General features: G+C 41.9%; 2 protein-coding genes across 2 annotated transcripts in view; both read left to right on the top strand.

Annotated features, from left to right (window-relative positions):
- The window catches only part of T265_07524 (hypothetical protein), a gene marked incomplete at both ends in the record, with an annotated part of 160,071 nt that extends 147,030 nt beyond the window's left edge, over positions 1-13,041 (top strand). The window contains one exon of the mRNA XM_009173069.1: positions 12,901-13,041. Coding sequence (XP_009171333.1) covers positions 12,901-13,041 — 141 coding nt within the window. The remainder of the gene's footprint in view (positions 1-12,900) is intronic.
- A 1,452-nt stretch (positions 13,042-14,493) lies between these two features.
- Positions 14,494-14,754, top strand: T265_07523 (hypothetical protein; the record flags this gene model as incomplete). Its single annotated transcript, XM_009173068.1, has 1 exon — positions 14,494-14,754. The coding sequence occupies one exon, from the start codon at positions 14,494-14,496 to the stop codon at positions 14,752-14,754; it is 261 nt and encodes an 86-aa protein (XP_009171332.1).
- Between the last annotated feature and the right edge of the window lie 7,170 nt (positions 14,755-21,924).

The raw sequence follows: 21,924 nt of genomic DNA, 5'->3' as shown, positions 1-21,924 counted from the left end.
CGAAGTTTAGACAATTCACCCATAATAAGGAGTAATTAACAACAGGTGTGTTTGTAGTACTAGTAGTAAAGTGTTTTCGTTCGTATCTTCTCACCAAGTTGCCAATAACCGTAACCCGTTAGACTCAGTTTTGAAAGATCAATATGGTTCAATTTGGCTTGGTAAATACTTTGCTCAAAAATACGCTTTCTTTACCTCGGGCAGTTCATATTTTTTTATTCTCCTTTTCCTGTTGCGTCTCTGCACCTGATTTCAGGTCACAAATTCAAGCAATCAATAGTTGGCGAGATTCCATTTATATGCTCCAACATAAAAGAGGAAACTGTCAAGTTAAAAATTGCGTAATAAAAAGTGAACAAAAGATATAATCCCTCAAGGGATTTTAGGGTATGAGTAATTAAATTTGCCATGAATTTTTCTTTGACAAGATGGCTTAGGAATGAAAATATACACCCACTGACTACAGCGTTTGTAGTGGAGCCTGTAGGTTATGGATTGAACGACGGACTTCTTAGTTTGTAATTCTTTAAAACAGCTCATTTGTGCCATGTCTTCAGTGCGACAGCGCTTTGAACTGGGCGATTTTGAGCAATTTCCTTCACAAGGCGCCGAAAGGGAATTTTAAGGATGAGCAGCTCGGTGACCTTCTGGATCTCACGGACAATGACGGTCCCAGGACGGTAGCGATTGGGTTTCTTCACATCATTGAAGGCTGGTGCGTTTTGCGCGAGAATTTAGTCGCCAGCTCCTTCCTCGGGGTATTGCCATGCAGTCTGCTTGGTGCGTGCCATCTCTGTGAACAACTAACAAACAGTGCGACTGTGTCCAAGTATTATATAGTATACAGCCACATTGTGTTCATAAAATACCCAACAAAATATTCACGTTCGGATTGCCTTGAATTTCTCAGGATTGAGGCAAACTCTCGTAATCCTTATCATTCGCGTTCTCAATCTACTTTATTTTTTTCTCACTCTCCAAAAGCAACTCTGAATGTCTGCCATTTTTAGGTATAGAGACGGATGACGCACACATACTCGACTCCTCGAGCAAGAAACTTTCTGTGCGTAAGTAATCCTCTAAATGTGTTAGCAGCATTATCGGGATGTCAAAGAATTTACCACAACCTTATAACCAATGTGATTCGTCAATCTATTCTGTTTATAATTCATCGAGTTGTAACTCCTGTCAGTCAGTGGGTAAATACCATAGAATACTGAATGATTGTAATATCAACCGCATGAAAATATATTTAATATGCGCTGCACCCGGACCCGTTAGAGATTCTTTTTATCAAGAAGCATTCTACAATGATTCTATTGCACAAGAATTGATATCCATCCTTCACAGGACACAATGCCATTGATATTTGAAACTCACTACTCCACAAACTATGCTGACGAGGGTGAGTCGATGCTCACATGTAGTGATGAAGTGATTGCTCTGCGAACATCTTGGTCACAGAAGTAATATACCCAATATACTCAATGATCGTGCCCTCAAAAATCAATTATTTGGAAGTTGGTTAAAAGTATTGTGGTGTTTTCTTTGAGGACACGATCCCACCAAGTGTTTTATAGCTTAACAATTTCGATTGAATATGAAAGCTGGGTTTCAAATTGCTGCAAGCCCATTTGATCACTCATCTGACTACTGGCTGAACTTTACTAAAACATATCTGTTACAGTTCCACACTCATTGCTTGGCTAGTATCAGGTCCTCCACAGCAATGAACAGCAACGCTAATGAGAACTCTACTAAGAACTGTTCAGCAGTATTCAAGTAAATATGTCAAACGATGGTTAAAAACTAAATTTTACACCCAAATACAATTTGTATTAACATGTTGCGTTGCCTCTTCTCATTCCGAGGTCTATATTACAGTCAATCCAGATCATTCATTCGGAAATGTTTCGTTCACATCTGACCACTCAGGAAAGCTTGGGTTTGGTTTGTGACACGATTTTCTTCAATAGGGACCGGAACATTTTCAGTTGCCCCCTAACCTCAGATATTATGTTGTCACAACAAAATTATTTTCAAGAAACCTTATATCACCAAACAGAAATAGGTGAATGTTGCCACAAACGCGACAATCGACACCAGGCTAGCCAGTTTTAGTAACTAACGTATCTCCCCCATCCTAACATTGATGAGTATGACAAAATTAATCTTTTGAGAATCCAGATTGGATGATTATTCTAGCAACCTTAACAGAAGGCAATCGTTGTCATATCATTCGCTACTAATACCCACAGATGTTAAAATCTAAGAAAATCCGAATGAATAGTAATTATTCAAGTGACAACCAATTGTCCTGAAGGGAAGCGCTGGTTCAAATGTCAACTTTGGGATTGAAGCGTGTTCTGGCTGCTAGCTCATAAGATATGGTATGTACTGATTTATTTACGGAGCGTGGCCATTCAATAGTTGCTGTTTTATTCTCCCATAGAATGAGGAATGTGTACATAAAGCATGTAAATTTCTGACAATGATCTGTCCAATATATACCCATTATCGCTTATTCTTGTTTTATTAGCGAATACCGAGATGGTCTTAATTAAGACTGTTTAAACTAAATAAATAGTAAAGAAAAATGGTACAGGAGAGGCATTGCATGTGTCACTGAGTGTCTGTCTGAATTTAAAACGCTAGAAAAATTCAAATGAGCTTTTCGAACAATAGGCCTACGAAAGTCTATCCACTCTAGATAAGCAACGAAAACCCCCTGGTGTAGAGCCATTATGACTTTCGACATATCAGTGCCACTGAAGAGAGGTTATCCCGTCACCGTCCGCCTCATGGCCTAAGTTGATGAAACCAATTGTGGCATTCATTGTGTAGCAACATAATGGAATAATAACTGTCTTTGTGTTTTGTCAAAAGCATTAACACGACAAAGTGGTCGCGAAACGCTATTGTGTGTGCTCCAAACAGCAAACTTTTCATAAGACTGGACTGGCTATGAATTTCCACTTCTCATCAATCAAGGACGGAGAAAGCATATAACATAATTACCAGCTGTCGATCAGCACTAGTTTGAAATGCCCAAGATTCTTTCGGAATTGAGTGAATAGGTCAGAATTCAACGAAACTGTCCATATTTTTACGTGGTCGAACAGTTGTGGACAAAACTTTTTCAGTTGTTGGCTTAGAAAATGCGTTGCAACGGCTGACTGCCGGTCACCCAGAAGAGCTGTCTTCACACACCCTTGTTCTTCATGACTTTTCATTAAATTGAAAACAAGGTTTTGTCAAATTTGTATGTTACATGTCAAGATGACGTTTAGCTGCAACGCAAACGTTCCAAAGCAATCGCATAAACAAACGGTTATACTGTTGTTTCTGAATGAAGAGCCACTCTCTTTGATGAGCAATGCACTTTTTCAGGTTTCACGTTCAATTCTTCATCTCCTGATGTCTAGCTCAACCATTAACAAATTCTATTATACATATCCCTTCCAGATTTGAGTAAACTTTTGGAAAATTAAACTGCAAAAATAATCATCTCGCGTGCGTGTAAAAAATTTGTCCGATTCGATTGTCACATTGTCAATCCAAAAAAATCAATAGGGAATCTGTTGCCAAAGCAACCACATTCCTGGATAGCTTTTGGGAGATTTGAAACAAGATACTTTTCAACCGATGATGTGTTATTACTGCCCATATAGGATAAAGTACTGAACCCGTTCACAATAAATGGATCTTTAGTCATCAGTTAAGTTGCTGGGTATTTTCTGCAGCTTTTTATAGGCGTAAAACTTTGGGCACAACATTTGTACTTTGTTAAATGGATGACTAAACACAAACTTTGTTGCAGTGTAAATCGTTAGATTCAACTTTCTGTCCGGGAAACAGCTTTTAACTGTCTTTTAAAACTGTGTAAATTTTAAGAAACCAGTTTTCTCGCTCCGATTGCAATTTACAGCATGTTGATTAGGTTGTATATGAACAGTTTGTTTAAAATGGAACAGTTTTTAATGGAATCAGTCTGTGCAACGTAACATCGCGGCGACCTAATGGAAAATTTCAATTTATCTGCCTAAACGCCGATGAATTCGCAGGAAAATTTCTAAGCTGGTGGATATCGTAGCTTGGATCTGCAGGTCACTATTATTCTGCTGTTACTTTTCATTCGGAAAATGATCAGTGCTTACGAGGATCACTTCCGTTGAGTCACGTGCTCAACGGAGCAAACTGCAATCGCTTGCGACCTGTGTAAATTGTCTTAAGAGCTAACCTACCTGAATAACCGAAAAACAGTTAACATTGCAGTATCACTATAAATAATAATAAATAAATAAATTTGGAAAGTGTATGTCTCACTCCTAGTATGTGCTACATGTTCATGTATCGAGACAGCCCATTCAACATCGACCAGTGTGGATGAGCCGACGAACAAAAATGAATCTACAGATTCCGATTATGATGCAGTAGCATATTCACCCCAAGGTCTCTCAGTGCGAATTTATGTTCAGTGATAATTGGGAGCACGCAATCTATGGCAAACCATAACAGCGGGGAACGAGGAAAAAGCAGACGATACGATGCAAGTGACAGACGCATTACTCTTAAATTTGCGGTGACAAGAGTGTTTGATTCCCGTGCACTGAATACGCCAAGATAATTACGGGTCCAACAGTGTTGTGTCCATATAATCAGTGAATATAGGGCTTTCCTTGTTACTAACGTCGCCGATCCTTGTTTTTGAGCCAATATGGCAGAAGGAAAAACTAGGTTCTAGATACTTATCTATCAGAAACCCAGTTTTAGCGTAATCGTGGCATGTTGGTTCGTTTCTTGAAAGAGTTGAAAACAAAGCAAAATCTTACTTCCACCGTGACCACTAACGGCAGTAGTTTAAGTAGAGGAAACTTTTTTTCGGTTTCGGAAGGCAACATCTAGATTTCACACATCAAGGTCTTTTTGAAGATGATTCGCCAAAATGGTGAAATGGTTCGCTAATATAGCACCATTATATTCCTACTAGAAACCCGTGCATGAAATCGTGATCATCTCCTTAAAGGTGAAGTCTTCTGAAACGTCACGCAGGCATTTCAACAAAACCGTCCTTGCCTGAGCAGCCAATCAACATCAGGTCAGATATCATTAAATGCAAAATTACGGATGGGGAATCACATCTCTGGTTGCTTGGTTTTTTGTATCTTTGCAAGGTTGTATATTGACACACGGGAATGTAATTGCCAGCAGCAAATCTGTACTCTCCGTGCATAGGTAAGCCTGACGATGACGCACAGATAGTTCCAAGGGCGGTTGCCAGTGGACTAGCCATGGGCCTGCAAAAATCACCACTTAGTTTATCTTTCCCATTCCCGTGAAAAATGCACAAACTCAGGACTAGCAACCGTATGTATTTTTAGTGCGCGCCAACACAACACGACAAAAAGTACGATAAACTGGCAAAATATTCCATGTCCAGAGAGGAAAATGGCTAACATTTTTGCAGTTAAGGATGGACAGATGTCCAGTGAAACAAGTTCCAGTTTGACGTCAATTATAAGGCCGATGAGAACTCTTTGACATCCCAGTACTTGTCCAACACTTTTTGAGACTCACCATTCGCGTGTAGTATAAAACTAATCTTCACCCCTATTTAAACACTGTAGTAAACGGATGAGGAGTTATGGAATCAGTTACAAATTAATATGGTGTTATCTGAACACCTGATAGGACACCTGGACTGTGGTATTCTCCAATCTAATACGTTTCTCAAGTTCACCTCAAACTCATTTTCAGAAAAGACGTCTATGGTGACTGATATGATAACATGGAAGATCATTCTATATCCTAAACAGTGCCTCAGTTAGGACAAAACGCTGCTTGTGAAGCACATATTTTGGGAGTAGATTATGAGCAAAAGGTTTATTTGCATATTCATTCACACTACCAATTACCCACTCCGTGCTGAACAGGTGAGTCTGCAACTACTATTCTTGATATGGTGAGTTCAAAGTTCTCTTGACTTTCGTGAGATGCGCACTGCCGAGGAAGACAAAGAGAAGACAGCTGTAAAGTTCTCCTCGATTTCCCAGCAGTGACTGTCTTTACTTACAGTAAGAAACTCACTCTGAAAATTCATTTGAGTTCTCCGTTACATGAAATTTATTTCCAAATCATTATGTAACTCCACAAGCAGCTTAGGTGCGTGTAAACTTTTACGTTGGCAAAGTTGATTACTTATATAAAATGGATATATGAACTAGTGCATTTTGTAAATACAATGCCAGAGTAACCATGCGAATCGATAACACATAGTTTTGGAGAGTGCAAAGCCTGCTGCAGTATGCTGATAATGCGCTAACTGGGGTTTTGTGCGGTTGTGTCCCTATAAAAAGCACAAATGTTCAGTGTACAGTTGATGCAGACACAAGGAAAGCTAGTGCCGGACGCGGAAAGCTAGCCAAAGATGCAGCCAACACCGACAGGAGGGAAGCCAAAATTCCGGTCTGGAAACCTTATTCTTGTTGGGGAACTATTGCCCCGGGCACCGAAGATGTACCTACAGCGTCCAGGTGTGATCATCGATTTGTAAGCGGCATGTCAATCACTTACGGCCGAGTGAGTGCCCTGTCCTAAAAGCTTAAAAACAGTAGTTGTTACACTCGTTACATATGAAACCGCATTACATTTATCTGAACAAACCCCCTAGCGTTATTGAACGTTTGACCCGATTAGTTCAAACGAAATTGGAGAAATTATGAACAAAAGTCACACTTAGAAGAGTAAATTAACATTCACATTACATTGGTCAAAAGCTAATAGAGGTAGACAAACCGTTTTCTATTGGACACTGATTCACCCTAATTTTCAAGCAATCTTCTTCTGAAGCTGAATTTAGTCCCGAAGTTTATATGTATTGTGCTACTACCGGGCTTTGACGAAATTGTATGGGTTTGCTACCTGTGTCCTGTAGTGCCGGTGATTGCTTTACAACTGGAAAAAGTTTTTAAAGTGGTTATGTCCTGACCGTTCTGACGCCTGCAATGATGCATCGTAGCGTACTCTGTTAATATGTATAAAAATAGTTATGTGTAATCTCGTGATTGTGCCAAATGGCCGGCAAAAGACATTGTGTTAGTATTGCTATCGCGACCTTCTATGTGGACGTCGTGTGCACTTCCTTAACACAATCTGTTTGTTTTTGCTCAGAAATCGACCCCCTTTTCTAAGTCTGCCTTCACATGAAAACTATTCAATGCTTATCCGTCATCAGCCATCACCAGGGAATCCAGATGGAGTAGCCTCTCTTGTGTGAGGTCTATCCTGAATCTGATCACTCTATTCTGCTTTTAGATACGGAGCGAATGAACTACCACAATTCTGAAAGATTGAACGAGTTTCTGACTGGTTACTCGGACTCGCCTCTGTTTGTTGTAGTGTAGATGTCCGCCTGCTGATGTGTATTCAAAGGTAGTTTTGTCGCTTCGTTTTCCTCCGTATACCTATTTGTTCGGCCTTGTAGGTGGCATAATCATCACTATTAACTAGTACCTTGTGTGAGCTAGACAGATGGATACCAGTCTTTCTGTCACGCTCTTGGTCAGTGAGGGAATTTCTGGGATCCACAAGCTGAAAAATGTGAGGTACGTTTTGAGGTTTACACGAAAGCTGATTGATCATTCCGAGGACCCCCTCTGTTAAGGAGAATGTTGAGAAAGCATTCAGTAAAATTTGTATAACCTCACATTTTTCATGGCGCTCACAATTATTTTTTCTAAAACAAAACGTCTTGACGCGGCTTTTGAATAAATGTCTTAGCTTAAAGTTATTCAATCGCTGCTCTTGTTAACAAGCTTTTCGCAACACCGCCCATTTTTTCAGGCATCGCCAACCACCGTCCACCGGTAGCAAACCAGCGCAAGTCTAATGTTCTTATCAATGCTTACACTGTACAGGCAACCTTAGCAACCGAGTGCTCTCAATGGAACAACAATCATTATGGTTTATTTGTAGCTGGTCACTTTTGTATCAGTAAGAAGGCGTATTGTATCCCACTTTGTTGACGCACGCAATCAAAAACCTAAAACCACATGTCCATTAGAGTGAGCTACGCGAGGCAGTGATACTCTGCATCATTAGGCAGCAGTGCCTATCTGGATTCTGTGTCCATAATGAAAGGGCTTTTCGATGAATGGATGATGATCTTTCTTCTCCTAAATTGCTTGACTTGTATTTCCCGAAATTGTCCAAAGGCTGAAGAGAAATATTTTTCTCATAACACAGAGATATTTCCCATCAACTCACTTGTTTCTCAGTAAGTGACTTAAAATGAATGGTTTATCCCGGTTGACTTCTTTAGCCCGCACAAAATATCTCACGATGCAGCCTTATCACTTACATGACATTGCGCTATTCCGTCAACACTTACGACGTTGAACGGAATGATTTGTAGGACAAATGAGCATTTCTCGTCATCCGAAGTAAGTAGCTCGCTGATAATGTTTTAAACTTATGGAGATTTTTCGTCGTCTATTCCGATGTTTTCTTCGCTACGTTTTTTACTCTAATGTGCAGATAACGTCATGTTTGCTACTGTTCAAACTGTTTGAACTGCAGATTTATGATTAGTTAATGGTCAAAAGTCAGTCGCCTTGCACAGAGATTAAACGTAGCCGTTTAAATTGAGTGAAATGCGCTTAAATCAGCAACATCATGGCTAAGGTTTCAAATGTTGGCAATAGACATTTTGAGTTGGGGTCCTTAGGCACCCATGCTGATTTTGTGCCACTGACAAATATGGCACACGACGGCTGGACAACTCAAACCGACCTTTGGTAGTTAAAAACTACTAAATTGACTGGATAGATTGCTGAGGATCCGAGAAGATGGCCCAACGGTAGAGTGGTTCAGGAACGAAGCGTATCCGGGACTATATTTTGCAACGTAATAATTTTTTCTGGCATTTTCACGCCAAAGATCAGATAAGAGACGGCCTCGTGACTGGTACTCATTCACTAGAAATGCGCGGGTTAGTGATCCAACTAAAGTTGTCATCCCTAGACCCCAAAGACTTTGACTTCATATCTGTAGCGCACATCAGAGGACTTAGTGAAAATTTTCTGCGGTTTAGATTCGGAATAGTGAACACCGGAATTCTGGAGCCTTCTTCACTTCACCTCTTTGGGGTACACTATGTACACTATGTAGTTTTAAATGGTCCAAGATATATAACCACGGGCGCACTCACTGTGTCCAACGAATTTTACTGGTATTATTGCACTGTGTTTGTTGACTCGTGTCACGTCTGTCGAGGAGCTAGAAATATATATGGGGAGGGGATCGTTTGTCTCTAGTCGTTCATGATTCCAGAAGTGCGAAATCATTCACAGTATGGTGCTTCTTGTTATCTTGAGAAGTAACGAGGCCGGTGCCAAGCTGAAGCGAGGAAATCAAAGTCAATACAGTTGGCATCTGCTCTGTGAGACAGTTCTACAGACAATTTCAAGTTCCAACTTACACACTAATTCCAGCTAATACTTAGTTCAGACTATCTAGAGTAACCTGATCGTAAACATTCTAGCCGGATTTAACCGCGTTCGTAAAAAGAGGTACATTGTACCACTCCATATATCGTATTGGTACTATAACCAGAACAGGTGAATAAGGGAACATGTTCCCAGATTAGGATCATACATGCTGAAAGTACAGAAGTTCACGAAATTTGGCTTTGTAACGCGACGTCAACCCGAAACATCAGAGCTTATTTCCTGGTGCAGAAAGACAAAAGGACACCGAATAATAAACCTTTAGCCCCACATGCCCACAGAATTTCATGTGTGAGAAAAACTTACTGAGTATTATCACGGACAGTTGTTGGGCACATTTTCGTAGTGGTATAAACAACATTCACGCTCACTGAAAGCTACGTGCTTCCGTTTTTAGAACTTTGTGCATTGCTAAGCTGAACAATAATGTACACGAAAACTGATGTTTCATACGGGCGCTTAGATCAATACACTGGAGACATCTGAGCAAATAGAAAGAGCAAAATATTCTATTTTGAACTATCCTGAACAGCGGTCTTCCGTAGCAGGATAAAAGTGTCATTAAACCTAGCCGACCGAGTTTCTCCATTTGATTTTTGTTTTATTCACAACACTCGAGGTTGTGTAGAGAGAGTTTGCTCCGTAACGCGCACTGCTCTTAAACCAATGTACACTCTGAGCGAAACTCATTCATTGTCAAAATTACGTTAGTATTAACTTGAGACTCCACTGAAAACCAGTTTGATGAAGAATAGGGGCAAGTGCATAAGTACTTGGCCCTGTTAATGGAGAAAAATTCGTGCAGTTATTGCATTCTATCAACATTTCACTCTATCTATTCCATACAATAACCCACTGAAGCAGCAGATTGATGTAATTAGTTAGCATAATAAACATACCTATCTTATGACAAATCCTTAACTTGCAAAAGACTTGGCTCACAAGGTATGGACGTACTCAAAATACCGGGAATTGGACAGCGTTTCTGACTGGGTACCACCAACAACGCTGTTCCAAACAACAACAAAATGGCAAGAACAACCGGATTTTTTGAGAGCACATTGGGGCTTACGTGTAAAACCAAGTAGCATGCTATGGAACGCATGTTCTTGTTCAGGCTTGAATGAATGGGGCTGCTTAACCATGGGGTTCGACCTTGGAGACACCTACCAGTCTCGCTGATTCCGAGCTGATGCGAAAACAGCATAGCTGAGTACTCGACGTACTCCTACTGACGTACGGAGACTGTCGGATTGCTGGACTACTGCATACACCATGTAAAAATAACATTTCGGTATGATGTCAGCATAGTGGCTATCAGCCTACGCAAGCAGCGTATTGGAAATTCATGAGACGACCTGAGATTGACGATTGTGAATACTAGCTGGTTTAATAAAAGAAGTTGCAGCCGCGTTTGGTCCCGTCGATTTCTCGACAAGATTCATTTCGGTCCTTAGGTTTTATCGAGCTTTTTCTGTAAAACATGGCTCACTACAGTACGCTTTTCAGACGAAGTATGTTAATTTAAGGCTAGTTAAGTTGAGACAACACAGGATTGACACTTTCGGATGTGCGTTTTCGGTAGAGAATCTGGATGGTTCATATATGGTTTTCTCCGACCATGCGCCCATTCCGGTATCGTCGGCTACAGTAGCTAATCATCAAACTGCTTCGTGTCCCTTTACCTCTCGGAGCTATTTTAATGTCGCTGGTATCTTCACCGACTGAAAAACCCTCGTTACACAGTTATCCATGTTGGTTAGACAGGGTGGGTTAAGTCCAGTTTTTTTTCGTTCAGCCACAACAAACAGCAACCATTTTGAAATCATAGCCAGTTGGTTCACCATTTCAAATGCTTGTCTAACGGTTGATATGCTCAAGATAACTGGAGTTAGTAAGGGCGCTAATTTTCATCACGCAGTTGACAGAGGAGTGACGAAATAAAATGTAAAAACAGACAATCCTGTGCCGCTAACGGAAAATAAAAAGAGGACACTTGAGATTGTTGCGCTCAGACGATCCAACGGATATTGAAAAGGGTGAGAAATAGTTGGTAAGTGTCAAAACTGGGGACGTGTGCATTCATGGATTAGGCCGGATATAAACAGCGACGAACATCCAATAAAACTACCCTGTGAATTTCGAACAAACGTCCAGTCGGTTGCTGAATACATAATAAACCAAGATTCCCACTAGGATTTCACTAGATTCATGCAAGCATTTTAAACCCCCATTCGTTCTCAGAGTTCCAAGAATAAAATGAGCAACATGTAGATTCTTCTAGGGTGAGGGAGAGAAACGTTGGATTGAGGAAAGATATAGAAATGAAAAGGATGACGTCTGAATTCTATCAGCACGGGGGAATCAACACTTAACTTTGAGAGGAACAGACGAACAATGGAGATAACAGCTAAGGTTATTGGTAGAAGAAATACGGTTGTAAGATCTTCATCCCGATCATCTATGCATAATAAACCGGTGGTCACACCCGGTAAACCAGGCAATCGACTGTATAGGAAAACTAAATTCCGACTAAAAATTTCGTTCTGGAAGTGACACTGATCTGTGCCGAAAAGGTTAGAAGCGCTCTATCGGATAGCGTGAACAGTGCACATATTACAAACCCCCTGGGAGATTCCAACAATCACAGGACACTTACAGGCATGTCATATCGGGGTCTAACAAATTAGAGTGAGGTATTAACAAGAATATCCAAAAATCGTGAAATTGCCTTTCGATAGGAAAATCGGTAAACCACGCTACATGGATTCTATAGTACCCACCACCATTTGGTATACGGACTGTGATAGTCGGCATGGCGGTTATTCCGCTTGTGTGTATGTGTCCCTGATCCCGGAAAAGCGACGCAAAATTTCAAAAAACTTTGCTTTGTCAAGTGTCGTGGTCATTCGAACCCGAGGAATCTGGAAGACCTAGAACGGTCAAATAAAATGTGATTGACGTTTCCGTATCTGCAAGCCGCCGGCATTGTTGAAATTGTTATGTCTATGCTTGGAACTAATAAAGGATAACGGGCCGAATCTAACAGCTCAACTTGTGCGTATCCACAAAACTCCCTCCATGAGAGGTTCCAGGGTGTTCTTGGACTTATCTCATTCAATTCTTGAATAATTGTTGACTTTCAAAATGTGAGCTGAACCCCGCTTGACAATTACGACTTGGTATACTGGATAGAGAAATCCTCTACACGATTGAATATTAAACACGGTGAATGATTATAGCTCCATCTTAATTAAATGCTATTCCTGTAGATGGAGTACCGATGTCTACCGTATCAACGTTAGCATCCCCAGAACTAGACTTGGATAGTTTATAGCAGAAGAAAACACTCGGAGCTGAGTACTAATTAGATTTGATGGCATATGTTTTTTAGGGCCGATTCCCAGGTTGTTCTGGCATCAAATTTAAAATTCCCAAATTATTTGACGACATGTCGCTAATTCGAACAGGAGCGAAACTGAATTCTACAAGGGAAACTGTTTCCCCAGGAGACGGCATATACAAAATTATATAGTGTACTCAATGCATATAATCAGTTCGTCACGCTATATCTATAGTCAGAGGAGCTCCGATTGTTGTAAAGCTGGAAGTACGGTATTTTGGCAATAAACAGCGAAGACAACATATTGAATGAACATCAAGCAGGATTCAATTGTACCCCAACATTGGCCGCATGCACATGTGAAGGAAACAAAAAACAACATCGTTTGACAAATCCACTTCTCTTGTATTCATTCAAATGCGAACCTGACTGGGAGGAAAAAATTCATTCTTCCATAAGTATTAGCATAACGCATTTGATTCCATAGTCTCCCACCTGTTAAGCGGAATTACATATATTAAATCCAAGCGTTAGATCAATTCAGGCTTTGAATGTGAAGATAAGCAATCAGGTACTTCAGGCAAATAAGGCACTGTTAATTTATTGCAACCATAAGAAAAGGACGTTGATACAATGGAAGAGAACTAGTCCACCTTTTAAGCTCCTAATTATTGCATTGGGCGGAGAAACACCCAAACACATGCATCCATCTGGATGAAGCACAAGAGGTACTACGAATGAGTCGTAGCTACTAAGAGTGTAAATCCCACATACTCATACACGGTTAACATTGATATGGGCAAGCCAGTTAAAGTGCGGCATCAACAACTTCATCAACTAAACCGTTTGGACTACTTGTAAGATAAACTAAAACCCTGACGGTACGCATTAAACAGAGAAAACGAACAAGGATTTGCCTGACATCTTTTGATTTCCTGGGTAACGTATGATAAATTTAAATGAGCAAGCAGGGTAAGGATGCCGGTCAGGCGATATAGAACAAAACAAAACAAAAAGGGTAATTCTGGATGAACCTTAACATAAAACACTAAAAGAAAACCTGGGGAAGTAAAACAAAATTGTTTGGAATCGCACATAATTGTATAGAGAAAAGAGTAGAATTGGAAATACAAAATATACACAATAGAAAAAGTGCAAAAATTCCGTTCTAACAAACGATCAAAGAACAACGAATAAATCCACAAAGATAGAAAAACCTAAAGCAAACAACAAAAATATATGGCAAATAAAAATACATATACAAAAAAAACGAACGTGAAGACGGAAAGAAAAAACCGACCACCAAAACGACAGGAAACACATACAAGAAAAACCAAGCGAACAACGTGTATTAGAAAAATAGACCACTGATCTGAACCACCAAGTAAAAACAATTTATCCAAAAACAACTGCCCAAATTCCAAAAAAAACAAAACGCCAGGCGTTTTCTTCCGATTCCCTTAGTCCGTTTTGTCGAGCATTCCTCTGTATCACAGCTCCATCACTCACCGTGTTCACCGATGCAGGCACCGCTTGCCGCTTTATGTAAGAACGGCGAGTCTAGTAGATCTCTGTTGTTTGTGCTAGCATGTGCTAGATGCTTCTGTCGAACTGTGTGACAAACTGCCTGAGTACCGAAATTACATGCATAGCAGACCTATTGCTGAAAGTTTGCAGTCCTTGGCAATACGGCCATCCGGTTGTGTCGGACCACCGCAGTACGAGGCCGCCAATGTCACGCAGTTTGGCTTCCAGTATGAATCAACCATGCCAATTGTTGACCTTACGCAGACCCGATCGGACAATCCAAACGAGACTATTCCAGCAGTCATGAATCGGACAACTAACCACCCCAACCTGAAACGGACCTTTCAAACAGACAGCTATCAGGCCTTACTAAACTAGCTTCCAATCCACTACTTTGCCGGACAGATATATTAGTCAACCCGAATTCATCGTCTACATTGCGCTACTGACTACCCTGCAGTAGGTCATACACGATATCATGTCACGAGAACAAATGTCAGAATCTGTCAGAACGACAAACTGTGGTTCATAACACCGATTCGCTTGACCACAAACACTCAATGAGGAAATTTCGGAAAAATATAAATTGGGAGTAAAGCGAAAGCGAAAAACGAATTGCGATATATGAATTACTGCTGTAAATTCAGGTGCATGTCCGATACTCCCTCACAATGGCCTATACACGGGTCTCCGTCGGATCATTTAAGCATCTTTCGACGTGCCTCTATCAGGATTGCAACCCCATCACCAACAGTCTCCACCATTCCGATATGTATTCCAAAGTCATATGTGTCACGATAGTGCTTGCTGGATCTCGTGGTGTGAATCGCTTCTGGTTTCGGAAACAAGCTTCCTCAATTTCGAAAGAAACAACGGACGTTAGGTATCGAAAATAGGGTTCGGTGGTATGCCATATGGATCCTAATTCATAGATGGATCGAACACAACGAAAAATTTCAAAGGAAAAGAAGGATTGCTTGGAGACTTCGGGGTTATTGCAGACTCCCGACTTTGTTGGTCATTGAATGGTCGCGTGATTCAGATGGGCCGCGATTTAGATTGGTTGGATACACTAATTTCAACCGTCATGGACCAGCACAAAACCATCAGGGAACACTCGGATACATGAAACAATGCTCCGTCAAACTGAGTGTAGGTTGAACAATTAGTCAAACAGATCGGTTAGCAGAAAGTGGAGCCACAGATTACAGTGGGGATCCTAGGTGTGGTAATTTGTCAGATGTGTTCCGATAATGACGGAACGCCCCATGTGGCTGAGGTTGTTGCGACCCAACAAGAGGGTTGCCTGACGAGGAACGTTTGGCAAGTGGGTTATCGAGAGACAGAACACTAAACGTTTTTTTAGTCGCCGTTCGAGTCACATGGCAAAACCAAAAACAACGCACAAGCTTGAACAAGTTAAGCTGCTCAGATGTGGCCAGCATGCAATACTGTTCTGGTGTCCACATGCTCGTCTCGCGTGTCATGTGACCGGAGTGCAAGCGAAAGTGACGTGGATACAACTCCAGCAAACTTTCCGCCGACTGGCAATGTTGTAGCATTTGTTGGCCACGTGGTGACTATGACTATCCATCCTGGATGATTCAGCACTCGGTGTTGAGCACTCATCCATGTAACGCCACAGTGCTGTTGTTGAATCGATTTGCCTGCTAGTGCGCTTAAGACCGACTATGCTTCCAAGATAACATCGCGTTCAGTCATCAGTTGACTAATTTTCACCAAACACAGTTTTGAAGTCTGTGAGAAACGCGCAAATGTCCATTTGTTTACAATAGCACTGTGATAGCATAGTCTGCAACTCTGTCTGGATGGCGATTCAAAACAACTTAGGTAGTAAACAGTGATCGGTTTGTCTTGAAGTTAAAATAACAACGTGCTGTAATGTTCACCAACACATTCAACACATGCCTACAGGTCAGGTGCATAAGCGACGACGGGTGGGTCACCCACACAATTCATTCTTTGGAATCGACCTCATTATCTCACTGTTTGTCCAGCATGAGGCACAGGTCTCATCTGATGAACTTCAGCCGATCTCAAAGAAACGCGTAAAATACCGTAGCATTGGAACACATACGACTGACCTCAAACACACAAGTATTATTGATTCGCTAAGTTTACACACTCAAAGCATCACGATCACAGTATCATGTGTCAACTTCATAAAATTCAAGACTGTGGCGTTCACGCTGCGTCCATCCAACGTAGTCAAACAGTCCCCTTCATGATTGCAATAATGATCCCTAAACAGGGATCAGCAGTTTCTGTAAATTTGCGTTTTACACGAAATCACACACTCACCTGGATTGACCCGAGGGTGTACGATGGATGACACCGACGGAGTTTTCTTTGCGGCTGGTTGTTTGAGCTGTTGTGCACACAAGTTTAAAATTTCCGTTGGGGATTTCCATTCGCAGACTACATCGCTGCCCTATGTCTTATGGTGGTAGCTCTCGAATGAATGACCCTTTTTAGTGGTATCTCTTATACAAAACTTATTGCCCGCTATTCTGCAGGCTTCTGAATCGATGCCACGAAACGTCTCATAGAATAACTTTGTCGTCAACCCTAATTTACGTAGATAATCTTTAGCGCATATCTGATCGAGCCCAGTACTCCTAGTTGGAAGCCTTCTGATGTGTATCTGGAAATTTTCGCCTGGTTTTTCAGGGCACTCCTTGATCTGACTAGTCTCAATAGGTGCAACATGAATCTGAAATCAACTCTCTTTCCCGTTAACCACATCGTACCCAAATAACCCTCAAAATGTGCGTTTTATCTTCGAACCTTCTTAGCGTTGTTTTCCAACAGCCGGTTATTACACCGGTCATTTTACACCGTAGTTTCTTCAGTGTTATCTCAAACAGCTTATGAGTAGCAGACCACCAGACTCAAGTTTACATTGTGCTATTGACACAAATCAAGACAGTGTTTTTTGTTAATAGACCAACGCCACGGACAAGAAAATACTGGCGGTAACGCTCTCTGCCCGGAGAGGATTTCATCATTACGGTGCATGGAAATTTTGATAGACCGTCCTCAACCTTAGATTACAAGCAGCTTGTGGAAAGGTTGTTTGACTAGTTTGTAAAGGTTCCATAACAAAAGAAAACATCCTACTTGAATTTCAGTTGGTCACTGAGGCAGAAAAGAAAGATCTGAAAAGTCACTGCTTTTGATTTCGACCTTTCTAGCAAATTCATTACTGAGTTCCAGGAAGTTCTGTGCGCGTTTCGGTGGTAATGGTGCACATGCTGAAGGTTAAACCTGTGTACGCTCATCCACGCAAACGCAATCAAGAACTCGTTTTCAAGCTAAATCAAGCTAAATCTCTGTTGGTTGTTGGCCTAGGGATTTTTGTGTGTTAGAGTGGGTGAAGAAATTTTGGGTTGATGGGGAAACCTACATGTGTTTGGGTCCAGCCTAGAGTCTGGTTCGGTCCATTTGATGGTCCCTCTTGAATGTCGTTTGAACTTTCTGTCCGTCTGTGTGGATGAGCTAGCGCTAGGATTTTCGGGATTTTCAGCAGCCTTACAAAGATATAGCGCTAAGATAGTTGTGTGACAGGGATGTTGTGACCTTTGGTCACCCCACCCCCCATTTTTAGCCAATGATTCTAGGTGGATTAACAACCACACAGCCGCGTGTCGATTCGGCTTATCTAAGACCGTTTTCCACACGCGCGCCAGTTCCACATCCTCGATTCTATTCACGCTGTGATGCTTAGTAATTTCCATCGTCTCGGCTATCAGCCGCTGTGGTGTGAATCGCAGTCCCCATCTTAAAACTCACTTTCTCCAGGTCTATTCTGGGCCCCGTTTCTAAGGCATGTACTGCCATCGCTAAGTCTTTGACCAGCGTTTGGTATTCTTCTGCATTCCTTGGTGGTTTACTTACCCTTCTTTAATGCTCACCAATTCTTGTGTGCAATTCCCTGGCAGTTTTTCCTATGTAATCATTGCAGTCAATTTTATACACACAGTCCCTAGTACTTTCAACCGGCAAGGGATCTTTCAACTGCGCCAAAACCGAGCGTGGCGTTTTCTCTTCTGGAAGGTTACTCGAATGTTACTCGAATAACCTCCGATGTTCCTGCTTTATACGGAATGACTGCCGTACCAATCCATTCCTCACTGGGTGTAAATACTGGAGCTAATATCTTCCTTAGTTGACGCTTAATCAAACTCACTGGGTATCCTATTTCTTGAAGTCTGTTGGCAATCTCGATTTGAGTTGCCGTTCGGTCGATCTCTTCTGTGCACAGCGCTCTGACTCGACGAAACATTGATGGAACAATACTGGCGTACGCGGACTTTGGGTGCGCTGATGAGTAGCATAAGACGGTTCCTGTGTCAGTTGGTTTCTGGTAGATAGTGGTTTTTAATTTCCCACCAATCTTATGTGCTATACAGTCCAGAAAGGGTAATGTACCCGGGGTGGACTCTATTTCCATGCTAAACTTAATGTGTGGATTTAACCTATTGAGATATTCGTGGAAGCTGTTCACGTTATCTCGTTTGATTACAACAAACGTGTCATCGACATAACGCCAAAAAACTTTCGGTGGACAGTGATATTCGGTCAATGCTGATTTTTCGAAGTCCTTCATATGAATATTAGCTAAAACTGGGGATATTGGAGATCCCATTACCACACCTTGTTCTAGGGAGTGAATAACTGAGTCAAAAACAAACTGATCAAGATTCAAACACACTCTTATGCCCTCAACTATTTCATCCACCGAGAGATGTGTCCGTTCCCCAAGTGTCGTGTCTGGTAGTAACAACCTCTTAGGTGCCTCCGGAACACCTGCCCTAGGGATGTTTGTGTACATAGATATCATGTCAAAACGCACTTCCAAAGGAAGCCCTGCGACCTTGCTGGCAAAGTCGTACGAATTCCTAATGAAGGTACTTGATCTCTCCGTGAGCGGTTTTAGTGTACCAGTTAAGAATCTGGCCAGTTCATGTGGTGGCAAGCCTATACCATCCACTATTGGCCTTATCGGGACATCTGCCTTTTGGGTTTTTGGCAGTCCGTAGAGTCGCGGTTGAATCGCACATTTTGGGTACGACCGATACCACTTACCTCGCCCTAAATGGTTTATTTCGGATCTTAAGTATCTATTAACTTCAACCTTACTACTTTTATTCATTGAATACTGCTACCGGTAATTTGTCGATAGGGTCTATCGGCGAGGTGTTACCTGACCTCTTGAAGATAGTCGCTCTTGTTCATTACTACTGTAGCTTTACCTTTACCGGTCTTGGTAATGACAATATTACCTACTTACCTCAGCGTGTTCAACGCTCTCCGCTCTGGTGGTGCAATATTTGGATTTCAGGACCGTAACCAGTTATACCCGTAGTTTCTCAGCTTCCACTGAAGGAAGCTTTTGAAACACCGACTCCACACTAGGAACTATTTCCTCCGCTCTTATTAAATTTTTACTCATAGAGAAATTTAGTTCCTTTTCTAACAGACAGCGTTCGTCTTCACTCAGTGGTCTATCTGACAAGTTAACTACACTACAATAATTGATGGGTGGTTTCTGCGTTCCTATGAATTTTCTGGGGCCCTGAGTAATGGAAAGCAGTTGATCGAACTTACGTATCTGCCTATCCTTGTATTGCCGGCCCTGCGTAAGCTTCACTTCTGTGGCTTTGGTGTTGATAATCTGGAAGTCGGCAGTTGGGATTGCGGTGTGAAGATCTTGGCCGAGTTGCCTGGCGTGGTGGCGTACATCGGCTAATCGCTAGGTGGTCAGGTGAATCCTCTGTTTGAGGAATGACCTGGCCGCTGACAAAGCAATTTTGGCAGAGGCAGCTGACGTATCCGGCGGCTTCACAATCAGGGAATTCGGAATAATGTGCTTTAAGCATCTAATGTTGAGTACGCGACGATTCTCCCATTTTGCCTCCAGTCAGGCCAAACGAAGCTTTTGTGTCAAAAGCGAAACGTTGCCCAGCAACAAATCTACGGATCGTCACCAAACTTTTTCGAAAACGATGACTACTCGATCGATTCCAAGTATTTTTCACCTGGCTGAACAATCGAGAATTGTTAATGTGCACCACCATAGAGTTATCAGTTTACGTTCTTCACGAATGACCCTTGTAAGAGAAAACCAATTTATTTAAGGATGGAGAAACCGGCATTCATACAACCGGTGGATTGTTCTTGAGCCAACCAGAACAGGGACGATGATGCCAGAGATGTTTAAATGTACGGATGACGCAAGCCCGTCCTAGAAACTGTACAACCAGAACACCATCAGTGTGGATCCAGTTAGGCATGGTTCCAACAGTTCACTTTCCTGATTGCCAGTTGCAGGGGGCACAACGATAGTTCCAAAGCCTCAGCACAGCAAAACAAAAGACTGAGACTCACGAATGCGCATAACCAATTGTAGGGCGGGTTCACCTAAGATGTATTCCGAATTCAACGCGTGAACATATGCTTTTCGTTTTGGACTTCCAAAATAACCCTTCAAATACGAAATTTGACTGAGATTGTCTATTTCACAGCTGAAGGCCATATTATTTTGGTTGTCCAGGGATATTCTCAACCTGCAAAACGGTGGATTCCGTTGCGACGTCGTGACATGTTTTGCAGCAAGTGTGAAGTATTCGGGAAAGTATTTTACTTCGGGGGAGTGGATTATAGCGGCCTACAAAGGCCACAACCATGACTGTATTCGGATGTAGCAAAACTAATTCCACACCGCTGATAGTTGTAAATGGTCCGTACAATCATGATCACATCAACCCGCCAATATTCCACAAACATGACTTTTTGAGCTATCATTGCTGTAGTGAGGCCTGCGCAGTTGACAGATCAAACAGTCTACGGATATTCTGAACAGAAATCACACTAAAATACGGCTTCCCAATGGACTGCTACTGTGAATCTACAGAAGATAGTTTCTTTTTCGACAGTCAAAAAGCTTAGAGATTGTCGTGAACATTCGTCGTAGACGAAGCGTTGATAAGGTCCGATTGGGTGGTCACCTTGGATTGGACACGAGACGCACGGACGACGAAATCGACTTTCCATTTGCAGTAACGAATTCCTGAACAGCGGAAATCGCTTGACAACATCGAGCCAACCTACGAACCCGCCTCGAATCCAAATAGACCACATTACCATCAGTTATCGTGGCACGGGTTGATCACAGCCTTCCGCGCCTTCTGCAACACAAGCACTGACTCCGGCCATTGACTTGTGTGCCGTTGCTTTCCACATCTACGCAAAACGCGCATACCTCGATTGGCCGTTGTGAAGCTAATTTACCCAGGAATCAAGCGAAGCTGTCAGAACCTGCTCCTCGAACGCCACCGGTAGTTAGGTAATTTGATACAAACGACCACTGGCAACAGATGTCCAAAGCGATGCGCAACGCCGAAATTACCTTTTGCGGTAGAACTAAGCCAATCTCATCCAAATATAAGAACTCCGATAGCTTTGTTGAAAGCCGGACGATAGACTCCTGGCCGCAGACATAATTCAGCCAAACGCACCATTCGA

Source organism: Opisthorchis viverrini, assembly GCF_000715545.1.
Source record: "Opisthorchis viverrini unplaced genomic scaffold opera_v5_172, whole genome shotgun sequence".
NCBI classification, from domain to species: Eukaryota; Metazoa; Platyhelminthes; class Trematoda; order Opisthorchiida; family Opisthorchiidae; genus Opisthorchis; species Opisthorchis viverrini.
Note: the sequence above shows the minus strand (reverse complement) of the source record. Positions and strands in the feature narration are given on the sequence as shown.